Source organism: Lacerta agilis, chromosome 6 (assembly GCF_009819535.1).
Source record: "Lacerta agilis isolate rLacAgi1 chromosome 6, rLacAgi1.pri, whole genome shotgun sequence".
Lineage (NCBI taxonomy): Eukaryota > Metazoa > Chordata > Lepidosauria > Squamata > Lacertidae > Lacerta > Lacerta agilis.
Window position 1 is genome coordinate 25934374 of NC_046317.1, and position 26357 is coordinate 25960730.

Sequence of the window (26357 nt, forward strand, 5' to 3'; positions counted from 1 at the left end):
TATTAATCTATTATTCAAGCTGTGTATGTATACTTTACCATTTAGAATTTTTGGAAACCATTAAATAGACCATAATCAGATACAGAAGGCGTTCCATTTAAAATCATGTAACTAATTATATAATTACACAATGGAGAAAGAGGGTATATTCCTCTTTCTCCCTTGTTTAATTTAGGATAAAAAGGTAAAGGACCCCTGACAGTTAAGTCCAGTTGTGAACGACTCTGGGGTTGCGATGCTCACCTCGCTTCACTGGCCGAGGAAGCAGGTGCTTGTCCACAGACAGTTTTTCCAGGTCATGTGGCCAGCATGACTAAGCCATTTCTGGTGAAACCAGAGCAGTGCATGGAAACGCTGTTTACCTTCCCGCCGGAGCGGTACCTATTTATCTACTTGCACTTTGACATGCTTTCGAACTGTTAGGTTGGCAGGAGCTGGGAAGCAACAGGAGCTCACCCAGTCATGGGGATTTGAACCACCGACCTTCTGATCGGCAAGCCCTAGGCTCAGTGGTTTAGACCACAGCGCCACCGAGTGGTGCGTCCCATAATTTAGGATACCTGTCTCCTAAAAGTTAGTATATAATTATTACATTCCAGTCTCAGAAGTTCTAGGGCTTCTGTATCTTTACTTAAATAAAGCATACTGTTAGATTTGCAAATGCACAAATAATAACTGCAGAAGTACATACTATTATCACAAGTGTTAGGATTACACATTAGAAGGAGCGGTATAAATGTTGTTCAGACTAGGAGTAGCTCCAAGTAATGGAGAAACAATCATAACTGCCCTTGCTATATTAGATGCTTCTCCAACATTGTGCAGTGGTACCTCAGGTTACAGACGCTTCAGGTTACAGAAATAACGCTTCAGGATAAGAACAGAAATCGTGCTCTGGTGGCGCAGCGGCAGCAGGAGGCCCCATTAGCTAAAGTGGTGCTTCAGGTTAACAGTTTCAGGTTAAGAATGGACCTCCGGAACGAATTAAGTATGTAATCAGAGGTACCACTGTAGTTTTATTACATTCCAGTCTGAGGACTTCTGTTTCTTCGCTTTTGTACAATGCAGATGGTTATACTTACAATAACACAAATAATGATCACAGACACACATACAATGATCACAATTTTGGTAGTGTCATTTATCACACTGCTCTCATGATCATTAGCACCAGTGGGTTTCACATTAGAGGAAGTTGTGTGAGCAGTGGAAGTGTTGTTTGGATTAGTGATAGAGGAAGTTGTGTGAGCAGTGGAAGTGTTGTTTGGATTAGTGATAGTACTTAGCAATGTGGAAGTGCCAGTTGAAGAAGTGGGAGTAGTTGGCAATGTGGAAAAAACCACAACTGCTCTTGCTGCATTTGATGGTTTTCCAGTATTGTTGCTGTCATCAATGGCACGAATGGCGAAGTAGATAGAGGAGCCATTTTCTTTTGTTAGGTTTTCTGACTTGTACTGAAAAGATTGTTTGACCCCAGCGACTTCCACTGTCAGTCCAGTAGTGTTCACAGAAGTGGCACTATCAAAACTTGCATCTCTTAATTCCAAGGGATTTTCACTCATTTTTATTTCATATCGTTCAGCTGAAAAATAAAGGACCCACAACAGACATGTGTTAGATGTACATCTTCAAAAATGGATCAAGGAAACAGTGACAAGCCTATCGGTGCATAACTTCCTATCCTCCAGGAACCCTAAGCATATTGCATACCAGCCATTACATTATTGTGTGTTGCAGAAGACTTTGGAAAATATTCCAAGGCACATGCTTGGTTCACATGGCCACCATGTCAAAGTTGTTAAGATCAGCTGCCATTCCATGCTAATTTAAAAGCATGTTATTTGTCAGGGTGTCCAAAATCATTTTTGGTCCAGGGGACATTCAGAAATCTAAGTAACTGTTACAGGCATCAAAAATAACTCATTCCATAGAAGAAAAACTAATGTGGCACTACCGACCTGCCCCCACAATGCAAGAAAAACAGCTACACCTCCAAACAAATAAAGCATATTCTATACCCAGGAGTCCTTCTGGACTAAAACAAAGCAATGTCTGTGTTCAAACCATATAGTGAAACACTTGACTTTAGCCCAAAGAATCCTGGGAATAGTAGTTGGAATGCTGGAATTGTAGCCTTGGGAGGGGAGAACTGCAGTCTTCCCAGAGCAACAGTGTCATGCTATTCTAGCATAGCACAAGGAGATTAATTCTGGTGTAAACCCCTCTGTGTGTGTGTGTGTGTGTGTGTGTGTGTGTATATATATATATATATGTATATATATATATATATATATATATATATATATATATATATAGCAAGCAAGGGAGTCATACTGGTTGAGTTGATTAAAACAGGATTCCACACTTACCTTGTCCTGCATCATAGTCATTCCCAGGAGCTGTCCATGACAAAAGGAATTCATCATCATCGGCAGCTAGCTCCACCTCAAGGTCAGTGATTTGACAGGGTGGAAAGACATCTGTGGGTTTTGTAGAAGGAACTCCTGATACCACAAAAGAACCACCAGATGCAACTCTGCTGAAACTTCCTAGGTTTGCTTGGATTTCATCCTCAGTAGCTTCAGGTCTTGGTGAGTTCATTTTTATATCACCTTCCAAAGAAAGAAAGAAAGAAAAATTGTGTCATAAGATGTAACTAGAATCTCTGCAAACGTTCTCAGTATTCTGAAAGTCTTTATTTCCTTGTGTGAAAACACAAAACGAAGACAATGCATGTATAAGAGGTGATAGGATAGCCATCTTCAAATATCTGAAAAGCTATCACATGGAAGATAGAGCAAGCTTGTTTTCTGCTGCTCCAGAGGGTAGGACCCAAAATAATGGATTCAAACTACAAGAAAGGAGATTCCAAGTGAACATCAGAAAGAACTTTCTGGTGGTGAGAGCTGTTCAACAGTGGAACGGGACACCTCAGGATGTGGTAGACTATGCTCATCCACACTTCTGTTTGATCTAAGGTTCATTCCATTTGTCCCGTGCCTTCTCGGCACAAGTCCAAGAGGATTTTCTTTTGTTCAGCCATGTTCCCTGTGAAAAAACATGGTTTACTGCTGAATTGAAATAAACATCAATTTTCTGCAGATTGGGACAAACTGAAGAAATACCAGGATGAACCCTCTCTGCCATTAGAGGTTTTTAAGCAGAGGTGGATGGCCATTTGTCCAGAGATTCTTTGGCTGTGATTCCTGGATGACCTTTCAGGTCCCTTCCAACTCTACAATTTTATGATTTGTTATTTATCTGCAGTAGATACCTATTTTTCTCTATATAGCCAGCTTCACTTGTTCCCTCATTTGGTTTACAGTATTTCTATGCAGAGGATACCCAGCTCTGTACTACCATTCACAATTTCAGTTCTTTACAGGCTTAACAAGTATCTCTTCATGGCTATCAAGAAATCACTAAAATTTAGTATGCAGAAAACTGTAGTACTTGTGTTTTCTCTAAAACATTTTCACTATCCCAACTTGATGTTCTGTAATTCAGTCTACTGAGCAATTCTGCTGTAGTTCCCTCAAATCTGTACTCTTATTAACTTGCCAATCTTTCTCCACAACAGTTTTATGTTCCACCAACTCTTAACTGCCAGTTTTGTAAAACTGCTTCTTGATTCTAAAATTTTGACAATATTCTTCTACTTGGTTTTCCTACTTGTTTTAAATTTCTTGTATGTCTTAAACACTTCTGTGATGGTTGGGGTATGTGTGGGTTTTTGTGTGTGAGTGTATATGAATTGCAGGTATTTTCCAGAAGAAGGATGCTAGAATAATATTTTAAAGCCTTCTAAAAATTTAGGGAATTTTTCCATTGATTCCCAACATATTCAGTGATGAGTGGCCCAGCTTGCTTCACCACCTGAGGGGCATTCTGCAAGTTTGTCTTCTCTGCCCCAGGGTGGGGAAGATGAGTGGTAACACTGCAAGAACACCCCCCTCTTGCCAAACTCTGAAAAATAGGATGTTCTACTAAGGTTGCCACTGCAGGGGCAGGGAAGATGAGCGGCAATGCCACTTGTCAAAATACTTCCCTATTGCTGGCAGGGGGACATTCTAGTGGTGGCAGAAGCAGTACATAGAATATTGTAGGAGAGTAGATTGTGTCAGAGTTGTAAAAGGTAATGGACCCCTGGACAGTTAAGTACCGTCAAAGGCAACTGTGGGGTGCGGTGCTCATCTTGCTTCAGGCTGAGGGAGCCAGTGTTTATCCACAGACAGCTTTCTGGGTCATGTGGCCAGCAAGACTAAACCGCTTCTAGTGCAATGGAACACCGTGACAGACACCAGAGGGCACAGAAACACCGTTTACCTTCCCACCACAGCAGTACCTATTTATCTACTTGCACTGGTGTGCTTTTGAACTAGGTTGGCAGAAGCTGGGACAGAGCAATGAGAGCTCACCATTGTTGCTCTGGTGTCAGAGATGTGTACTCAATATCCATATTAAATCTAAAATCTGTATAAGGTCAACAATGGGGAGGGGAATGGCAGGGAAAGGTTTGCATTTCTCTCAAGACACCCATACTTTGAGAACTGTAGAGCTACATATTACTAGTAAATGCTTTTTTCATAATGAATCCTTACCATTTTCCACAAAACCTGGTATATAGAGTGCTTGACTCTGTCTGCGGACCAATCTGACAGCCTTGTCTTTCCCTTGGACACGCGCTTTTATGTTGTATCTACCATTCTGTGTGAATGATATGAAATACCTCGAGTAGATTCCATCATTCTTGCGAATATCAGCACCTGAGTACATAAATATTAACACTTAACATCCAAAGCAAACCTCTCACTTGTGGTCATTATAAACCCTACATAACGCATGCAGGAGATGTTTGTCTTGTAGTAACTCCTCCTGTTTTCATGAAATAGAAAATATGCCTGACTTAATGTGATAGTATGGAATCATAAGGGACTGGTTAGTAATATCTGTACAACACAAGCCAACACAACTCATGACCTACCAAACTAAACATAATGCAATAACATGTATTAGAACTTGCTGCATGCTCCATTTTCTGCAGTCACAGACAGTTAGCAAAATCAGGAGATTTATCAAGCTTGTGGGTGCCACTAAGAGTCCACCTTTCCTCATATGAACCTGTCCAGACCCTGGAATCATCACCCGAAGCATTTTTCTGTGTGCTGTCTCTGAGGGCTGGGTATAAGAGAGCAGGCCTTCTTTGTAGTAGGCTCCAAATGGGGATATTGGCTCAATGCATCTGAGGGAACACACCTGGTTGGTTTTGAAAATATCTTTGTAAGAGGCCTTGGAGTCCATTATGTCATATTAGACAAGGCTGGATGTCAGTGAAAAAAATATCAAAATGCATACCACAATAAATACTTACCTGAACCATCGTCATAAAGCTCAAGCTCTTTAGTATTTCCTTTCTCATCTTCAACTATGGCTGTGACATTTGCACCAATAACAGGTAAGAAACCTTGGCTGATTTCTGCATATATGACCATTGGATTAGGATAGTTATTGTTATCTTGATTCATATAGGGCTTCACAAGAACTGGAGGCACAGATGCGGATGCTGCTCGACTGGTTACCGTAATTGATATGATTTGCTCTGTTGAATGTGTATTCTGCAATGAATACTCCCAGTCTCCTACCTGCAGATCAAGTGTTGAAATACAGAATAATATTCCATATCCAGTATCTAAGTAATTTGGAGAAATACATTTGCTTTTCCTTTGGTTATGTTTTCATAAAGAAGGTATGTCTTTTATGAAAAATGTACCAAGGAGAATGAGTACTGGCAGCAGTGTCATCCTTTGCACAGGATGAACTAGGAAATGAAAATGTTTGTGGACAGAACAATATTGAGACAATTCAAACCTGGATTTTGGCAGATGCCCATTGGCAATATGAATTCTATGGGAAAGGGTTTTTGTTCCCTGGAACATGTGACTATAAAAACAGTTTCTGCTCAATACCAAGGCAGAGAAGGCCATATGGGATGGAGAAGCCAATGGTGGGAAAGACCAAGTGGACTTGAGAAGACCAATTCCGAGAAGGCCAATAGGAAGAAACCAATTGGGAATGGATTACAATGCAGAGAAGATTTAAACAGCAGAAATCCAAAGAGGCAACACATGTCAGCAAGCCTCACCCTTTTCCTATTTGTTACTGGATCTCTATCTGAGGAACTTGGTGTGCATGGGCGTGATACTCCACTGTGTGTTTGAATTTAGCACACTAAAAATAAACCCTTTGGGAGGTAGAAGAGGGAGAAGTTTTATTTAGAAAAAAATACACCTTAGCTACCAAAACATTGGGAAATGATTTTCTAGGTACCGGTATCTCATATGGGCAGGAGCAGACAAGTGTCCTCGGTTCCCAAATGAGCATTAGGATCAGGGAGCCAAGAAGGAAACTTGTGCAACTTTTCCAGTGAGATTCGGCTTCAGCAAAGCTGGCACAGATTTGAGTGGCAGCTGTGAAGGGGCCTTAACACACTTCATGAACCATTTTAGGGCTTTGGACTTTGCAGACACAACCCTCCTAATTATATTTTGTGGGTGGGGGAAATGCTAATTTGGAATATTAAAGGTCTTTAAGACCATTACAAAATGCTACATAGAAGATGGTTCTTCCATACTTGCACAATCCATCATCTATCTACTTTACCTGTAATGATACAACCCTTCAATAGCACAGCTGTAGTTCCATAAAGCTCTACAAGACAGACATTTCCATATTTTCTATGTGGAAAAGGCACACTAGTAATTGCAGGGTTAGATGCACAGAGCTGAGATTTTACCTCTGCAGTTCCACTAATACTGAGTCGAGCTGTTCGGACATTTGTATTATCAATGACAAAGTTCTTGTGGCTGTACTTCTTTCCTTTGGGATCTATCAGAAGAATTCCTGGTGGATATATGCTTGTGTTCCATGTAACGACGAAGAAAGTGTCATTTCCCACTGTTTTATCAATTGTTACAATACCATCAAACCACCTTCCGGAACCGACGCTATGACTTTTACTTTCAAGCTGTTGGTATTAAAACAAACAAACAAAACATTAAGCATTGTGGTTAAAGGTAAAAAGGTAAAGGAGCCCTGGATGATTAAGTCCATTCAAAGGCGACTATGATAGTTGTTTATTTCTTTGACATCTGATGGGAGGGCGTTCCACAGGGCAGGCACCACTACCGGGAAGGCCCTCTGCCTGGTTCCCTGTAACTTTGCTTCTCGCAGTGAGGGAACCAAGGCCCTCAGTGCTGGACCTCAATGTCCAGGCAGAATGATGGGGGTGGAGATGCTACTTCAGGGAGCTGGCGTTTGTCCACAGACAGCTTTCCCAGTCATGTGGCCAGCATGACTAAACTGCTTTTGGCACAACAGAACACTGATGAGTGCCAGAGCGCACAGAAATGCCGTTTACTTTCCTGCCACAGTGGATTTGAACTGCTGATCTTCCGATCGGCTTGCCCGGGGGTCAGCAACCTGCGGCTCCGGAGCCGCATGCGGCTCTCTGACAGGTCTCCCGCGGCTCCGGCATGCCCCCTTTCAATGCCCTTTCAATAATAATTAAATGGTTATCAGCAAAAAAAAAAAAGGGCCAAAAAAATGAATAATCCGCATCAACGTTGAACAGCTGGGCGGTCTTTCTCAGCCCTCTCGGGGTTCCCGAGGACAGACCCAAGATTGATGTCCACCTTGACCACTCCCAGAGAGAGGAAGCGACTTCTTCACACCAATAAGCGTGTGGGGAGGGCTGAGCTTTTACCACCTCGGCGTGCCGATTGGCAGGACAGATCGCCCGCCTTGGCGCATAGGCTCGGAGCCGGAGCCTTACCGCCGAGGTAGCCACTGAGGATGAAGGCGGGAGGAGGGCACAGGAGAGTGATGCTTCGTCCGGCCAATGAGCCGCCGGGATGCCTGTTCCTGTTTGAGGGGAACATGCCAATGAGGGTGGCGTTAGGGCGGGGAGAAGAAGGAGCTGGGCTTTGCAAGTTATCGAGAGAGAGAGAGAGAAAAGAGTCGGGATAATAAAGGCGGCGGGAGGTGGCGGCGGCGATTGGAGCGGCCCCTGTTCTGAGCGGTCCCTGTCAGGCGGAATCCTTTTCAAAGCGGCCGCGCGGAGGGCGGAGCAGGCGGGCCAGGCGTCGCCGTGACGGGAGGGCGGTGATGGTCGCCGACAGGATGAAGTAGAACTGCTTTGGGGCGGTGGCGGCGAAAACGTCCGGGCTGCTTCTGAAACCTCCGCCAACCGGTGCTTCGCCAGCGCTCGCTGCGGGCGGTGTACATGCTCAAGACGGCCCCAAGGGCGGCTCGGGGGCCCGGAGCCCCGAGGCCGGCGCGCTGCAGTGCCTGCCGTGATTCCCCCCCCCAAAAAACCTGTTTTTTGCTTTTTGGCTTTTTGCCTTGCTCTCCCACCCCCCTCTCTTTTTCTTCCTCCCCTCCTTTTTTAATCCAAGGGGAGAAATCCCATTTTTAAAACAAACAAACAAACAAAAAACAAACAAACACCCCCCACAGCTGCTGCAGCCACTCTATTTGAATTTTTATTATTACCCTTTTCTCCCTCTATCCCCCCTTTTTCTTTTCTCTTCCCCTTTTGTTTTTGTTTTCAAAAAAAGGAAAAAGAAGAAAAAGATTTCCCCCTTTATTTTTATTTTTTAAACTACTACATATTTTTAATAGATATTCTCCCCACCCCACCCCACCCCCAATTTATATTTTTCCACCCCACCTTTCCATTCCCCCCCTTTTTCTTTATTAGTTCGCTTGCCAACCTATCTTAGAGGGGGAAGCCCTCTCTCCCACCCACCACACACCCCCCCAAAACAACTTTGAGCTGAACCCCAAAAAACGGGGGTAGATCACTGCTGAAAGTAGATCACAGTTTCTTGGGAGTTGGCCACCCCTGGTATAAGACATGTAACTAGAATAAAAATTTAAAAAAACCAAGCAAATAATTGTAATAACTACTGTAATAAAGCACTGCTATAATTATATATAATTTCCCTAAAATTTTGGTTTCATTCGCCTTTCCGTGCTGAAATGTCACAACCTGAATGACCATGGCTTGCCCCCCCCCCCAGTTTTGATCCTGGGTACGCCCCTGAGTCAATGCAAAAAAGTAATAACTTATTCTTGTTGTTTTTACTAATTATACTTTGCATTGGCTCCTATACGTTATTTATTATTATTGCATTAAGGTAAGAAACAATATATGCAGTGTTATATTTGTTTTAAATGTCGCAATGGTTTTGCGGCTCCCAGTTGTTGTTTTTCCCTTTGGAAACGGGTCCAAGTGGCTCTTTGTGCCTTAAAGGTTGCAGACCCCTGGGCTTGCCCAACAGGCACGGTGGTTTAGACCACAGCGCCACGTGTGTCCCGTGATTAGCTTTAAGCATTATAATATAGCAGGAAAATAGTATGAAGTTAATATGCCAACCAATCTTTGAAACTGGCATTTTGTCCTTTACCTTTAAGCTGGTGTGTGTTAGGTAAGCTGATATACCTGGCAATTTTTATAAAGGTAAAGGGGCCCCTGACCATTAGGTCCAGTCACGGACGACTCGGGTTGCGGCGCTTATCTCGCTTTACTGGCCGAGGGAGTCGGCGTACAGCTTCCGGGTCATGTGGCCAGCATGACTAAGCCGCTTCCGGCGAACCAGAGCAGCGCACGGAAATGCCATTTACCTTCCCGCCAGAGCGGCACAGTACTACTGCTAGGTGGGCAGGAGCAGGGACTGAGCAACGGGAGCTCACCCTGTCGCGGGGATTCAAACCACCAAGCTTCTGATCGGCAAGCCCTAGGCTCTGTGGTTTAACCCACAGCGCCACCCGCATCCCATAAACTGAGTACATACAGTTAATTTTAAATAGGATGGGCTGCTTGCAGCCCCCAAGCCTGAGCCTCTGATTGGCTGAGTGAGCACTGCCCACCCTTACCTAAGGGTCCAGCACAGCCTGAGCTGGGCAGTGCCAGCTATCCCATCCCCCAGCCACACCAGAAGTTGGCAGCCCCCTGCACCCACCTTGGCCATGCCATGCGGCAATAGCTGCCCACCTGGACTCCCAGGTAAGCGGATATTTTATTTCAAAAACAGTAAAGAAGTCAGGGTTAGTACATTGCCTAGAAGGTGAATTCATAGTGGATAGTCATGCTGAACAAAAAGTACATAATATAGAGGCATTAATAAAAATGCTGGTACAGCCACAAGGAGATTTCCCATGTCCCGTGCAGATCTTGGTTTGTGCAATGGGCCTGCAATGTTTAGTTGTTAAAAACATGGAGGAAAAGTACATAAGCTACAGCTAAACAGGTAGGAACCATTGCAACTCCAGCTCAACAACCCTCCCCATACTGTACATAAGCTATGGCATGCTTAAGCTACTCTATGCAGATACCATAATTGTTTTTTCTCCACCAAATATATTTATTGCAATTGTTTATGGATTTTTATTAGTTGTTTGCTGCCTTGGAAGTTTTAAACTGATAGATACAAAAATCCAGTGCAAAAGCAACAAGCGCCCTGTGCTTTTCAGATGAAGGATTGTATATAAATTTCAATAATAACATTTTGATGGTGTGTTTGAATTCAGCATGAAGCTATGTTAGCAGGATACCTGAAAACAGTAATGGGTAAAAAAAACAAAAACACCCTAGGACAAATCCGATCAGTGATCAGAAACGAGGTTGAAACTGGAAGACACAAATCTAGTTACATTGACCCGGGTAGGGAAAGTTTGCTCCCAAGTGTTGAAGAATTACACGTCCCATCTGCCCTGGCAAGCATGGTTTAAGGCATGATGGGAGTTGTATTTCAATAGCATCTGGAAGACCAAAGGTTCCCCACACCTGCCACAGAGGAAGAGAAGTAAGCCAAGAATTCACCAGAACAGGAGATACCACTAGCTTTGTCTCCAGGCATGGACCTGGCAGGCAAAACAGTTGTAGAAGTAGGTCCAGGGGAGTTTGCACTCCATACTCAAGACTTAAGGATGGCCTGGCTGGGGCACTACTAACCTGTGGGCTCGTACTGGTTGGGGGTATGGCCAAATTTGCCCCTACTCACATATGGGTATGAATTTGGGATTTCTCACCTTCACCCCCTGTGGAAGCAGGGGCAGTGGCCTCCCTACTCACCATCTAGGTGTAATCTATGGAAAGTGGGGTAGGAGACTCAGCTGTGTCCTATTTCACAGAGCTGGGAGAATGGTTGCTCTTTGTACCAGACCTGTACATTTTGAAATGTTTCAGTTCTGCCAAAATCTGCCTCTGCAATTAGCCTTTCTCTGCAAATTGTACCTGGGTCTCTCTAAAATAAGAGCAAATCACAGGCTGTAGAGTTGATTTCACATTGTTTTCAATTTTTGTACAGTGCCTAGTAATTTTAAGATAATAAGAATCATTACGATAGGCTACTGCTTGCACCCAAATCTTTGTAATCCAGACCTGAATCGATTGTTGACTGATATTTCCACTTCCTGAAGAAATTCCACTGAAAGCATCTATGAGGCCATTGGAATCCAAACTGTCTGTGGCAGAAAATTTCAAACCACCTGAAATACAATTGAAATAATTATTAGAGTAATCTATCAGATGGAATAAAATGTATTACATTATTGTGCTGTGTCTTGTAGTAGCATATCCAGTATGGTTGCATAAACACTGTTCTGAATGGTAGCTGCAGCTTTTTAATGTTAGGAAACCGATAAGGATGCTGACAAGACTTCCAGGGCCCAGTATGCTCCCCTACCTCTCCAGAGTCCCAGGGGGCAGGAGTGGTTAGCATTCCTTATGCTGATTGCTTAGCAACAGTGATTAAGCATCCTCAGCAACAAAAGCTTCCCTATATCATCCTAATATTTGCCTCCATGTTTTGCTTTCTAACTTTATAGATTTCCAATTGACTTGCTTTTTTTAAAAAAAAATGAAAGCCAGGAGTTCAGGCGCCCTTCTGACTTGGGGCATGTATCACTTCTGCACCCCATGTTGGTGTCCCTGGGAACTGTACACACCCAACAGCCCGTTGTGGCACATATCTACAGATGGAACAGGATCTATGACTTTTGTGAGAATATAATTAGTTTCTCTTATACTGTGGTATGTATTAAAAAGAATCAGAAACCTCATTTTTTTCTTAGTTCCTCTAAATCAGATATTCAGAACTGGCTAGCTGTTCAAAGATTACAATGAACTATAAAATTTGCAATCTTAGGTATGGATTATGATGAGTATCAGCTAAACACACACACATACCTGAAAGGGAGGCCAGGAGCACTGGTAGGTGTTTAAATCATTGGGGGCAGAGGTCCATAGCTACAGATTTACATAAATTTGCAAATGCTGATTTATATGTACAGAAGCAAATTTAGTCACAAAAGCAAGTCAACCAATCCAAATCATCCCATTCAGGTTCTTAAGTTACTTTGCACCCAACCCCAGATCACTCCAAATCAGTGCAGTTCTCATTCATTGCCCTGCACACCATCATCTAAATAAAGTCATCTTAAATAAATTCATTTCTGCAAATTAATAACCTATACCAACATCAGTCTCCTAATTCAATGTCCTTTAAATTTATCCCTCAACTAACACACATATTACTTGGCTCCCTGAGTAAATTGTGTGTAAATTAAAGTTTTTTTGCTGCTGGATTGACCTTGTGATATAAACTCCTTTTTGGAGACATCAACTGGCACCAAGTAGCACCAAACAGTTAATGTAAGGCATTCTGCTTAATCACTTACCTGTCATATCTGCCAACATTTCTAGTTCTCTTGCAGCGTTTGGTCCCAAAGCAATTGTGTGAATTATGGACCCACTATTTCGAACATCAGTAAAGCAAGAGCTTACACCGCTATCTTCTCCATCTGTCAAGAGCACGATTTCACAGCCTTTGGTATTTGGATACTTTTTTAAAATCACCTGTATGAAAAAGAGGATTTAAAATTTTAGCAGCAACTAGGGCTTGCCGATCAGAAGGTCGGCAGTTCGAATCCCCGCGATGGGGTGAGCTCCTGTTGTTCGGTCCCAGCTCCTGCCCACCTAGCAGTTTGAAAGCACGTCAAAGTGCAAGTAGATAAATAGGTACCGCTCCAGCGGGAAGGTAAATGGCGTTTCTGTGCACTGCTCTGGTTTCGCCAGAAGCAGCTAGTCATGCTGGCCACATGACCCGGAAGCTGTCTGCAGACAAACGCCGGCTCCCTCGGTCTATAGAGCGAGATGAGTGCCGCAACCCTAGAGTTGTCCTAACTCTGGGGTACCTAACGGTCAGGGGTACCTTTACCTTTACCTAGTAATGTAGAAGAAATGGGACACTTTGTGCTTAAGGTGTAAGATAAACTTGCTGCAAAGCTCTTCAAGTGTGTTGCGTTGCATTGTAGATGAGTGACAAAAGTGTGGACTAATTTTCTACCAGTGACAGAAGTAGACTGGTGAGATGGGTATGATATTTTTTTCCTCTTGAAGTAGCATTTGCTACTTCACTAATTTTAAAAGATAGCGAATATGGGCAAAATCAAAATGGGTTGTTCCACCCTCTCCCTAGGTGCTCTTCAACTATGACTGCCATAGCATTCCTTGGAAACATATGTCTGTACTCTGGGCTGGCCAAATACATTTTGCTTCCTGAGGCAAATGAGAAAATTGTGCTTCCCCCAACCTAGTATTCAGAGGTAGCATATCTGATGTATATCTTGCTCACATGCTGATTCTGGATGGCTTTTCTGGACCCAAATCCTTTCCACTGCGCCACCATAAGAATCTGGAAAAACTTTTTTACCTGAAATCCTGTTCGCACTCCAGCACATATGGTAGTTCCTCCACCAGCTGTGGTTGGAAGTAAGGCTGTAAGTGATTGGCGCACACTGTCATTGCTGATCAGTTGCAAATCGGACTTAATTTCTGCAAAAGAATTGAATGTGACAATTCCAATCCAGGATCCTGCTTCAATAATCTGTAGTAGGAATATTTCTGCTGCTTGCTTCAGCCGACCAATGCGATTGCTCTGCATATGAATTAAAATACAACATCCATAGAGTTGTCAGTGCTTTGCAGGGAGCAAATAAAAATTGATAGTTATAATTAGGAAAAATTATAAATAAATACCAAAATACAAAATTCTATTATAGGTAAAAACACTTTGGTTCTCACTGTTGGAAGCTTGTGGTAAAGAAAAAGAATATGATAGAAGGGTGGACAACTTATTTATTAAAACAAGTGGGAGGAGACTATCAAAATAATTATCAGGAAAATTAACAACATTGATACAATATAATTTAAACGAAGTATTTAAGAAAGATAGGATAGGAGGGTTTTGGGAACTTAGATCACAACTGGAGAGAGACCTGTTGGAATGTACCATGTTTTTCCATGTATTGGATGCCCCCATGTATAGTACGCCCCCTATTTTGGGGGACTCCAAATTAAGAAAATGAGGTGAAATTGCCCTGACTTGTTGAATTTTTTTTTGGGGGGGGGGTTGCCCAGAGGCTAACAGCCACAAACATCTAACATGCTGCCTATCAGCTGTTCCCTCGCCGGCAATCACTGAGCTTTTGGGGGGGCAGAGTTGAACTTTTGGGGAGGAAGAGTAGTGAAGCTTTTTTCCAATTACTTTTAGCTTTTTGCCTTTCCTGCAGGGCCTCCGTAGTCTGCTTGTCTCCTCCCACTCTCCCCGCCCTACAGCTGGGAGGGAGGCTGTAGGTAGTCCCTTGTGCGCAGACGGCGCAACATTACACAGGAGGAGCGCGGCAATTGAAGTAATATCCCCTCTGCACCTTTCACATCAGTGAAACATCACGGCTTGTGCTCCTCCTGTGTAACATTGCACTACCTGCACACAAATGGAGCCGCGCAAAGATGCCGTGCAGAAAAACAGATCGTACGATAGGCATGGGTGGCATGCGTATCTCAATTATGAGAAGGTAAAAGTTAATAAAGAATTTACAAATCATATATTTAGAAGTGCACTATATAAAGTCTAGAACAAATATAGACTACAGTTGGAACCACGGACACCTTGGTGGATATCGCCGCTGGAGGCGTATGCTGTGAAAAAACTGAATATGAGAACAAATTGGCCAACATATAGACAACTATTGGAAGAGGAACAAGGGAAACTAAGATTAAAACCCTTTGAGGAGATACAACAATATGAAATTGAGAGATGACATTATATACAACTAAGAAGTATATTTAATTCTGCTCAAAAGAAAGGCTTTGCAAAAGAGGACTCCAAATTCAATATTACAATAATTCAGAATAATAAGAAATTGTTATCTAAAACATATAATCTCTTACTGGAATGGGAATTGATGGATGAAGAAGTGAAAGAAATGATGATTAAATGGGCCCAAGATGTCGGACATACTATTTATCTAGAGCAGTGGTGGCGAACCTTTTAGAGACCGAGTGCCCAAACTGCAACCCAAAACTCACTCACTTATCGCAAAATGCCAACACGCCAATTTAATATGGGATAATAATGATTGTCTGCAATGCATGCACACATACAAATAAAGATAAATAAATAAATAAATAAACCCTGACAGATGGGTGGGGTATAAATGAATTATTATATTATATTATATTATATTATATTATATTATATTATATTGCTCTTTTTTGTTACTGGCAACCCGAGGGAAAGGCGCACCCGTGGGGGGCTGAGCTGCTTCTTGGGTTGGGAAAGGTCTAATATGGGGGGGGGGAAGCAAGAGGCATTTAGGGTTTGTAGGATCGGAGCGGGATTCTGCCCTCGGGGTATGTGCAGAGTGACTGCGCATTGCACTCTTGCGTGGAAAACGGGGGGGGGGGGCGCCGGATATGCTTAAAGACGGCTCTGGTTAAGTACCATCTCCAAACTAAGTTATAATAATTTTCTTTTATTCTCATAGACAACATTTTCAATGTTTGATGGATGTATTAATGGAATATTGAATGGTTTAGTTTTTATAAAATATGCAAATATGATATGCAAAATGAACCATGGAAAGAGAAGAAGGGAAATCATTGATTTTTCAAGGATGTTAAAATGAGTATTTTAAATTGTATAACAGAAAAGTTAATTTTTAAAACAAACAAACAAACAAACAAACAAAAAGGTAATATTTCCTATGGATGTGGAAAACAGACTCACCGAAGCCATACTTCCAGAAACATCAAGTACTAGACACAAAACTCTGTCTTGTGCTTGCAGCATGGAGATAGTGGGATCAGGTGGAGGGACAGTTATTGGAGTTGAACTGGCAAAGTCAGGAGAATTCTTAATTACTTCCCAGGTGCTCCTGTAGTTGCACAGTTTATTCTGCATATTTGTTGCTTTAATATTATGGTTGTTTTCGTTACAGAACTGAGTAACCTAAATAAAAGAGAAGGAGAATTGGTCAAAATCACACACTTCTTAGCAATTTCTGTATGAAGTGGTGCTGTGAAGGTGGACATTCTTTGTCATAAAAAATGACTGCAGGGTGTTATGTGGGTTTTTTTTTTTTGAAGGCATTTGTTTCCCTTTATCTCACAAAAAAATGTAGTGACAAGCATCTCCTAAGAGCCTGTTTCTGTTCATCCACTGATCCCATGGCCAACAGAGTTAATAAGTTTGCAGCAGAGAGTGTCAGTGCTTGTGTGTGGCATCCAGGACAGTGGCAGACTTTGGGTTCTCGGATTTCAGCAGCCCTCTGTGTGATGGTAAAATTTTCCCTCCCTGCCTCTCATGCTCTGTTCTGCAACATTTGGCACCCCCTGCAGCGTGGCACCTGGTGCAATTGCACCAGTTGCAGCACCCTAAAACCGCCTCTGCCCAGGATACCGTCTCTTTACAAGGCAATTGAGCACCAATAAGGGGGCTTCCTCTGCTTCCCCTGTAGCTACAAGGGTATCTCATTAATTTGTACTCTTTTTCAGAAGGAAGGTTGAGGGAGAAATAGCTGGGCAGCTGCTGAAGCTTGGCTAAACAATGAGTAGGAGGCCTGTATTGGGTGTAGCTAAGTGCTATCCCTTGTTTTCCAGTATCCCAGAACAGGGAAGAAGTGGTTCCTTTTGGGAATAGAGGCAGCAGACCCTTTCTTGCACAGGCAGCTTAATTGCTAATACTCGATTCTGACCAAACTAAGCCTCTTAGACAAGGGTGCCAACCTGAATAAATTATTGGGGGCGGGGGCAGGGTGGAAAGAACAGGTAAGCCCCGTCCTGCATCAATCACAAGACGTGGCACACACACCATTTGAATGGCAATGCCCATCAACTTGGGGGGGGGGGCAGCCCACTCAAATATTTTATTGGGGAGCCTGAAGGGACCTTGGCCCCTAGGAGTTGGCTGGTATACTCCGACCTAGAGCAAAATATATATCAGGAGGCCTAGTTTGGTCAGAATTGAATATACACTTCCAGAATTAATGCTAAATGAGCCACCATAGCTGCTGGAGGGCCATGAAAATTTGCGCCCTGGGCTTTTTCGACTTGTCTACCCATGTTCTATCTGAAACCATCTGAAACTAGGTCAATACCATGATTTTTTATTTTATTTTTGGAAACAGTTTCTCCCAACCTTAGTGAAACAGCCAGCAGAAGCTTGAAGTTATTTTATATTAGTGGCAGAATTTAAACTATAATCTTAGGAAATAAAACAGTATGTATTTAATTTAGCCAAAGTTGAGTATGGACAACATCTTGCATTTTTCAAGACAGACACTAAATAAGGAAGCCTATAGCTTCCAATTGACATTGCACATACTTACTGAAGAGAGACTTTGCATATACATTATAGATGCTTGAGCAGTCTGCGTTTTGTCTGGAATGAACTGGCATCCAGCTTCATACAGCTGAGTTCGGCTTTCAACTTTGCATTTTCTTGTTTTTCCTGGGCTAATTGGGAATATATATTGACCAGTGACACCAGCAGAGCATCTAATCAGTATAATAGAAGCAAATATAGTTAGTTAAAAAGTCAATATATGGATACCATAGATTGTACTCAGGGGGGTTTTAATCGCAAGGGTTTATTGGAGAAATATAACAAATAATCATGCAACGCTTAGACATTCATATATAAAAAATGGGAATTGGGACTTAGCAGACTCATTCTGGACAAAATATTTTAAAAGGTTATGGAAAAACATTAGACATTATGTATGAAGTTGATCTTTCTGCTCTCCACCTTCTGCCATGGTTACCATGGTGGGGTCCCCAGTGTGGAGGCCCCACAGGCAGGAGAAGGGAGTTTGGGTTGCGCTCTGAGTGAGTGAGCTGATTTATAATTATGCAGGGGAGGCAGAGAGAAAGGGGGGCATTAACTTTGAGGCTGGCAGGTGAGAAGAGCATTGCCCCACTTTCCCCTAAGGAGCAAACTCTTCTGTATCCTGTCAGGACCTTAACAGCAAAATTGTTTAGTTTAAGTTGTCTTTAAAAGAAACTGCTAGGTGGAAAGAAAATAAGGCCACAGTTTACGTGATTACATAGGGAGTAAAGATGAAACACAAGCAGAACAGACTAGGGGATGCAACAAATCATTCTGTATAGATTTCAAAGAGGTTACGCTATATCCAGAGGTGGATTCCGGGGAGCACGGTCGATTCGGTCGCACTAGACTAGAGCTTTGGGAGCGCCACAACTATCATGTAGAATGGAAGGTGAGAGGTGGGGGGCACCAAATTTTGGGGTTACATATGGTGCCGCGAAATTTGATACCCCGAGATCCACCATTGCTAAATCTAATAGGTGACTGTGTCGACCACAGCAAACTATGGCAAGTTCTTAAAGAAATGGGAGTGCCGGATCACCTCATTTGTCTCCTGAGAAATCTCTACGTGGGACAAGAAGCTACAGTTAGAACTGGATATGGAACAACTGATTGGTTCAAAATTGGGAAAGGAGTACAACAAGGCTGTATATTGTCTCCCTGCTTATTTAACTTATATGCAGAATTCATCATGCGAAAGGCTGGACTGGATGAATCCCAAGCCGGAATTAAGATTGCTGGAAAAAATATCAACAACCTCAGATATGCTAATGACACAACCTTGATGGCAGAAAGTGAGGAATTAAAGAACCTTTTAATGAGGGTGGAAGAGGAGAGTGCAAAATATGGTCTGAAGCTCAACATAAAAAAAACTAAGATCATGGCCACTGGTCCCATCACCTCCTGGTAAATAGAAGGGGAAGAAATGGAGGCAGTGAGAGATTTTACTTTCTTGGGCTCCATAATCACTGCAGATGGTGACAGCAGTCACGAAATTAAAAGATGCTTGCTTCTTGGGAGAAAAGCAATGACAAACCTAGACAGCATCTTAAAAAGCAGAGAAGTCACCTTGCCGACAAAGGTCCATATAGTTAAATCTATGGTTTTCCCAGTAGTGATGTACGGAAGTGAGAGCTGTACCATAAAGAAGACTGATCGCCAAAGAATTGATGCTTTTGAATTATGGTGCTGGAGGAGACTCTTGAGAGTCCCATGGACTGCAAAAAGATCAGACTTATCCTTCCTTAAAGAAATCAGCCCTTAGTGCTCACTGGCCACCTCATGAGAAGAGAAGACTCCCTGGAAAAGACCCTGATGTTGGGAAAGATGGAGGGCACAAGGAGAAGGGGACAACAGAGGATGAGATGGTTGGACAGTGTTCTCGAAGCGACTGGCATGAGTTTGGCCAAACTGCGGGAGACAGTGGAGGATAGGGGTGCCTGGCATGCTCTGGTCCATGGGGTCACGAAGAGTCGGACATGACTGAACAACAACAATAAATAGGTGATGGACTAGAATAGGCCAACAACAAAGGGGACTGATTTTGCATGTCAAAATGTAAACTGCAAATTGGTTAGCTCACTGAAAGGATGCTTTACGACTGTGTTAAACTAACATAACAAAGGGATGGGTTTGATTCTTTTACAATGCTGTATCTTTGCCTGTATTGCAATTGAGATCTCTGTAGGGACCTCTGCATCTGAGATTGCTACCTTGTACTTACAAATATATGTTTAATGATTTCATCACCATGTTTATTTTTGACCTCCAGTCGGGAATCTAACTATTCCCCTACAACACTATCAAGTTACAAGTTAATTCTCTGGACAATTATTCATACCACAACCAAACTAACAAGTCCAAGGCAAACATCAGCCATAAAAGATTGATTATATAGTTGGATTTTGGGCGGTACCTTGTTGCTTCAGCTTGCTTTATCCCAGTAGTATAGAAAGGTGCATCATTGTTATATTCGTCAAAGACTCCCCATCTGAGATGAGCCCATTCGTGGACAAACACTCTGCCTGTGGAAGACCATTGACAAAGCTATTTGTTACACACTTCAGGTGTCCTGGGTACTAAATACAATGGATCCCTGACCCAGAACAAAATTATTTACTCAACTTCTTGCAGAAAAAGGCATTCCTCTGCTATGTACATTTTTGTCAATTGTTGATGACAAGCTATTAAGGGCCGATATGGAAATGGAAGTCAAAGTGCTTAGTCTGGAAGCATATGATACAGTAAGTTACTGAAGTGAAACAGGAACAAATTCAGCTGGCTTCAGAAAGCAAGCTTTTATAGTCTGAAAATTTTCAAATGAACCTAAAATACTGCTAATTTCTTATACAAACTTAGGCGATATTAAGCAAATAAAACCAAACCATTCTTGGTTTCTCAGTTCTTGTTCTGCTTATTGTCTTTTGAAACATTGACTATTTAAGTCTGCAGTAATAAATACAGATAATTTAAGATGAATTAACAGGTACTACCTCGTGATCCATAAACAGCATGCAAACTGTCATTTGTCAGGAAATTAGGAGTGAAATGAATGTATCGTCCCTGTTCCCCACATCCGCCATACTGCAAGGTGTAGGGATCATCTCCATATTTCAGGTAAGGCTCTGCCACTATGACATCGGCCTAAAGTAAAATAGAACTTTGTTGAAAGATCACCAAGAAAAGAAGCAAAACACCTTTGATATTAATGCTATATGGTGGGTTTTGCCTCAGCAAACCACCCTTAGATTTTTGTTCTACATTGAAAAGCACAATTCTGGACCGTAGGGTTGAACAAAAGTTTTTGCCTGAAACAAAACTCTCCTAAAACAGTTGGGATTCCATCTTTCTTTTGAGTAAACACATGGGAAATGCAGCCCCATGCTATGCAGGTTGATTCGGAAAGACGACTTGATGTGTTCAGTTGAGCTTAGGCCTAATATATAGGATTGCAGTGTTATTTTCAATAAAGATGTGTACAGTCACATGTTACAACATAAGAGCCCTCAGGATCACATCAAGCATAGTGCACCAAGTGGGCCGGGGTAGAAGACCAGGTTTTGAACTCCCCACTCGGTCATGAAGCTCACTGGGTGACGTTGGGCCTTTCACCACCTCTCAGCCTAACCTATCTCACAGGTTGTGCAGGTTAAATGAGGAGGGATAAATCAGCCCTGAGTGCTCACTGGAAGGACAGATCCTGAAGTTGAGGCTCCAGTACTCTGGCCACCTCATGAGAAGAGAAGACTCCCTGGAAAAGACCCTGATGTTGGGAAAGATGGAGGGCACAAGGAGAAGGGGACAACAGAGGATGAGATGGTTGGACAGTGTTCTCGAAGCGACTAACATGAGTTTGGCCAAACTGTGAGAGGCAGTGGAGGATAGGGGTGCCTGGCGTGCTCTGGTCCATGGCGTCACAAAGAGTCGGACACGACTGAACGACTGAACAACAACAAACTGTGTACGCCACCTTAAGCCCCTTGGGGGAAATGGTGGAATATGAATGCAATAAACAACAACAACAACAAGTCCAGCATCCTGACCCTAACAGCAATTGCCTAGAAGTGGACAGACAGGAAAGCAACAGCTAGTATTCAGAGACTCATTCCTTTTCAATGGGAAGTTACACAAGGTATTATGACTAACAGTCATGGCTAGAGATATCTTCCATGAATTTGTCTCAGCCCCTATTAAAGCTACCAAAGCCAACAGCCACCACCACTTCTACAATAACCTTAAGGGTGCAGTCCTTAACTCCCGCCCCAGAACTCTGCTCCTTGCAATAGTCATGACAGAAGGGGTGGAGGACACACAGTGGCAGTGAGACTGACACAGCATTCCAGGTTGCCTCGGTCCCTCCCTGCATCCCAGAACATCTCGTTTGGGGGATTCTGCTGGCTCCCCCCGGAATACATCCTGCCAGCTCCCACACATTCTGTGGGTGGAAGAGGAAATGCTGCACTGGCATGTCACTCCATCAGTGGCAGCCAGGAGGAGACTGGCTTAGCTGGGAGAGCTGTGTGGAAGACATTGCTATCTAAGCCACCCCTACTCCCACCTGTAGGGGGGTTGTAATGCTCGGTAAATTGTGTACGGCTCACTTCTATGGATCTTTAGCAAAATGTCAGCCCTGGAATATTTGAAGGATTCTCCCCACCACCCCAAGCGAATATTAGATCAGTCTTATTTTGCAATTTCTGCCCCAGTCTTTATTATTGTTGCTGTTATTTGCCACAATATTCTTTTAAATCCCTCAAGTACATTTAAATTTTAATGCATACGCCTCACTTACCTTGTCATAGGATTCTGTAGTTACTCTTCCATATTCAGTTTTTGCTGCCCATGTCAAAGGAATTATAACTTTTACAGACTTGAAATAAAATCTTTGTTCTGTGGCATTGAAGAGGTAAGCAGATGCCTCTTTAAGCATATCCTACAAGGAAAGTAATGAATGTTCAGTGGCTGCATTCACATTCACACTTGTAGAATGTGCATTGGGTCTTTTCTGCCCTCCCTCCTGAACCTGGAGGTATTTCATTTGAAAAGATTGGGGGATTGGCAGCCTTCCCTAACCTCCAATCTTTAAGTAGATGATAGATGCCCTTCATGTGCTCGTATTCTCTAATGGTTTGAACAGTAACTTGACATATAGGAATTCAACAAACAAAACCATTCTAAGTTTGCTGGAAAGCAGTGAGAAAAGTTGTGCCTCTTAACTTTCTGGGTGTGTAACCATATTGCTTATTCAAGTTTGTGCTGCATAGAGTGAAAAACCATCCCTGTTTAGTGAAAAAGGAATTACTAAGCCTAAGAGACGATTAACAGAAAATTCCCATGTGGGATATTCATATATTTTGGGAATTATCTCCCCAAGAAAGCTTGTCTAGCACCTACCCTAGGAATGTGTGTGTGTGTGTGTGTGTGTGTGTGTTAATTTTTATTTTATTTGCATTTTAATGAGAAGCTAACTAATTTGCATTTTCCAGACCAATACACGAACCTCAAACACTCCACCTTTCAAAATTTGCACTTTGCCAAATTGTTCAGTGTAGTTCCCTAACCAAGCCGTGTACACAAAAATGCATCTATTGGGGGAAAGCGGATACATAAATGTAGGTATAATAAAAAAATAACACAAATATTCATTATATTACGGTAGGGGAATTCTCTCTGCATATACACACACTAGTAAAAACTGCATATGATAATTTGTTTAGTAGGACAAATTCACCCTAAAATATCTCCACCCTCATTTACAAATAAAGTAATACAATATAGAAAAAAAAATACAAAGGGTTGGATCAACGCTAAGGCTGTAACCCAACCCCCTCTTATGCCAGGCTGGGAGAATTGGATTGAATGGTGGCCAGAGTGACAGTTGTGCTGCTTCACCAGGGCAGACTCCCCCTTCTGCCTACTGAACGCCTGAGCAGGTGGAAAGTCTGCCCAAAGGCAACAGAATGGATCATTATGAGGCCAAGGTGGTGCTGAGCAGGCCCGGGATCTGCTCACCAGATTGCATCTGGCACAGGAATTGCAGACCCTTCAGTGTCCCTATTTTCCAGGCATGTCCCTGATTTAGGGAAGCCATCCCAGTTTCTGATTTGATCCTGGAATGTCCCATTTTCCTTAGGATGTCCCTATTTTCATCAGAGAAATGTTGGAGGGTATACAGTGGCAAGCTTAGACTGCCTTGTAAGTTAGGCTTCAATTTATGCTCACTTATCTGGGTGTACAGCTCATTGAACTCAAACCTCTGAACAGACATGCACAGGAATGTGCTGTTTGTTGCACTTAGTTCCTATTGAAACTAATGGGACATAAGTCATGACCTGATTTTAAAGAGACCTAAGTTCAACTAACTTCTCATGATCTAGCTCATTGTAAAGCAATAATCAAATAAAAATGCTGATAAAATACACCACAGTTAAACCTGAAAGTTAGAGGGCTGTGGAAAATACCGTATATACTCGAGTATAAGTCGACCCAAATATAAGCCGAGGCACCTAATTTCCCTACAAAAACGTGGGAAAGCTTATTGACTCTAGTATAAGCCGGTTCACCTTTGCCACTGTGGTAGAGGAGGAACGAGCAGCCCAAAGCAGCCCTTTGGGCTGCTCCTTCCTCTTCCTCCTTTGCTGCTGTGGAGCTCACCCCATCGCAGGGTTTCGAACCGCCATTCTTCTGATCAGCAAGCCCTAGGGCTCTGTGGTTTAACTCACAGCGCAATGTTCCCTTGTGTTATACAGAGAAGGCTGGGATCCTGTCCTGTTTAAGCAGGAGCCAGGGAAAGTGAGCACCTGTGGGGTTTTAATACTTCCTTAACTGATAGGCTTTCTGCCTTCTGGGGTCTAAAGTTTGCATTTATGTGAGCAGTTCAGGAATGGAACAAGGTGCCTGGGGAGAGTAAAGAACCACCGTTCTTGCACACTTCTTAAGGAATGGTTGACTTGAGTATAAGCCGAGGGCAGCTTTTAAAGCACAAAAAGTGTGCTGAAAAACTAGGCTTATACTCAAGTATATACGGTAAAATGCCTTTTATGGCAATAAAAATGATGTAGGCAAGAGATGCATGAATATTTTGATTTTGGTTTTTCTCAATTTATCCTTTCTCCATTCTTAAATTTAGTTCTCCACAGCTCTTTTTGATTGATTGATTGATTGATTGATTATTATTTTTTTAAAAAAACCTCAAGATCCACCAGCATTTTAGTGTGAATTTCTCCTGCTAATATTTTTAACTGAAGAGTGGCCTATAAATTCTTAAAAGAAAATTTAATAAACTACACACATGTATACAAATGTGGCCTAAGATGCCTTGATTTGACATTTGAAAATGTTGTGTGTTTATATGTTGCTCCTTAGTTTATTTCCATATCACGTACAGTGGTACCTCTGGTTACGAACTTAATTCGTTCCAGAGGTCCGTTCTTAACCAGAAACCGTTCTTAACCTGAGGCGCGCTTTCGCTAATGGGGCCTCCCACTGCCACCGCATGACTTCCGCTCGCATCCTGGGGCAAAGTTTGCTACCAGGAGCACCTACTTCTGGGTTAGCGGAGCTCGTTACCCGAAGCGTTTGCAAGGAGGACTGTATGTAATCCTAGGTTCCTCTGTACTATCCTGATAATTAGTGCCCACACAGCTCTAATTGGTTAATGGGGCATTTCCACATCTAACGGTCAAAACCAGCACATTTACCCCAGAGTATTTACCTCTGACACAGAGCTAACAAAACCACACTTAGCTCAGCATGTTGGGCTTCAGGAATTCCATTGCTTTTCATCACCATCCTTCCCTCTTTTTGCAATTTTCAGGCTGCCAGGGCCATTAATTATAGAGCTAAAACAGCACCACTAATTCACAAGAGGGACTTATAAGAAAGCTTGGAGTCACCACAAGTTTTGCAAAAATGAAAAAAGATATTCAGGAATAGAAAAACCCCTTGAGGTTTGGGACACACCTAAACAACAGCCTAATGAAAACTAAATGATGGACTGTGGCAGAGACCAGGAGAAGGTAGATTGGATTATCCTGGAAGAAGACATAGCTGAATAGAACAGGGAAGACATTTGACATTTTTTATGGGTCCCACCTACTGTATATGCTTGGGTGCAGGGGTGTCCAGTAGCACCCTGGAACCTATGCTTGCAAGATGCGCACTGCATTTTCCTAGCATATCACAGGTCACTGAGGGGACAGTGATTCAATATATTCAGAAACATCTAACCACCTTACCTTTATGTTGTCAACAATGTTGTTGTCTTCAGCTGTTGCAGGATTGATTGCAATGACAATGTCTTCAAACCCACCGCTGTTGAGTTTTACCATGGTACCCGTCGCCCCATGTAGGAATTGTAACACCAACAAAAGAAGCCACCGACTGAACACCATATTTGCTTCTGCCACTTAGTCCTGTCTCACAGAAAGAACTAATAGAACGGGAGGGCTATTTATGCAAGTGCATAACTGCTTGCTTTATGACAGGACTTTGTTCCGTCAAGGAAATTCTGCTATTTTTCTATTTCCTGTTATTGCCATCTTCAGGTAACAAACTCGGGAATCTTTAAGGAATGTTGTAAATTAATCCAACCCTGCGTTGATATGAGGTTAGTCACCGCAACAG

At 42.6% G+C, this 26357-nt stretch overlaps 1 protein-coding gene across 1 annotated transcript; it reads right to left on the reverse strand.

Annotated features, from left to right (window-relative positions):
- Positions 1 to 1015: 1015 nt before the first annotated feature.
- LOC117048181 (calcium-activated chloride channel regulator 1-like) lies at positions 1016 to 26140 on the reverse strand. Its single transcript, XM_033151662.1, has 15 exons — positions 25970 to 26140; positions 22525 to 22665; positions 20726 to 20876; positions 20149 to 20257; positions 17734 to 17902; positions 16134 to 16355; positions 13776 to 14000; positions 12742 to 12919; positions 11444 to 11550; positions 6794 to 7024; positions 5372 to 5642; positions 4602 to 4766; positions 2370 to 2612; positions 1295 to 1582; positions 1016 to 1186 (listed from the first exon to the last, which is right to left on the reverse strand). The coding sequence occupies exons 1-15, from the start codon at positions 26123 to 26125 to the stop codon at positions 1020 to 1022; spliced, it is 2823 nt and encodes a 940-aa protein (XP_033007553.1). The 5' UTR covers positions 26126 to 26140; the 3' UTR covers positions 1016 to 1019.
- Positions 26141 to 26357: the final 217 nt, after the last annotated feature.

Bases quoted from the DNA above. Each gene is read 5' to 3' on its own strand.
- LOC117048181 (XM_033151662.1), bottom strand. From the start codon at position 26,125: ATGGTGTTCAGTCGGTGGCTTCTTTTGTTGGTGTTACAATTCCTACAT. The intron at 17,903-20,148 runs GTACCGCCCAAA...TATACTGATTAG, and splicing joins AAGCAAGCTGAAGCAACAAG to ATGCTCTGCTGGTGTCACTG. The intron at 1,187-1,294 runs CCACATTGCTAA...CAACTTCCTCTA, and splicing joins CACTTCTTCAACTGGCACTT to ATGTGAAACCCACTGGTGCT.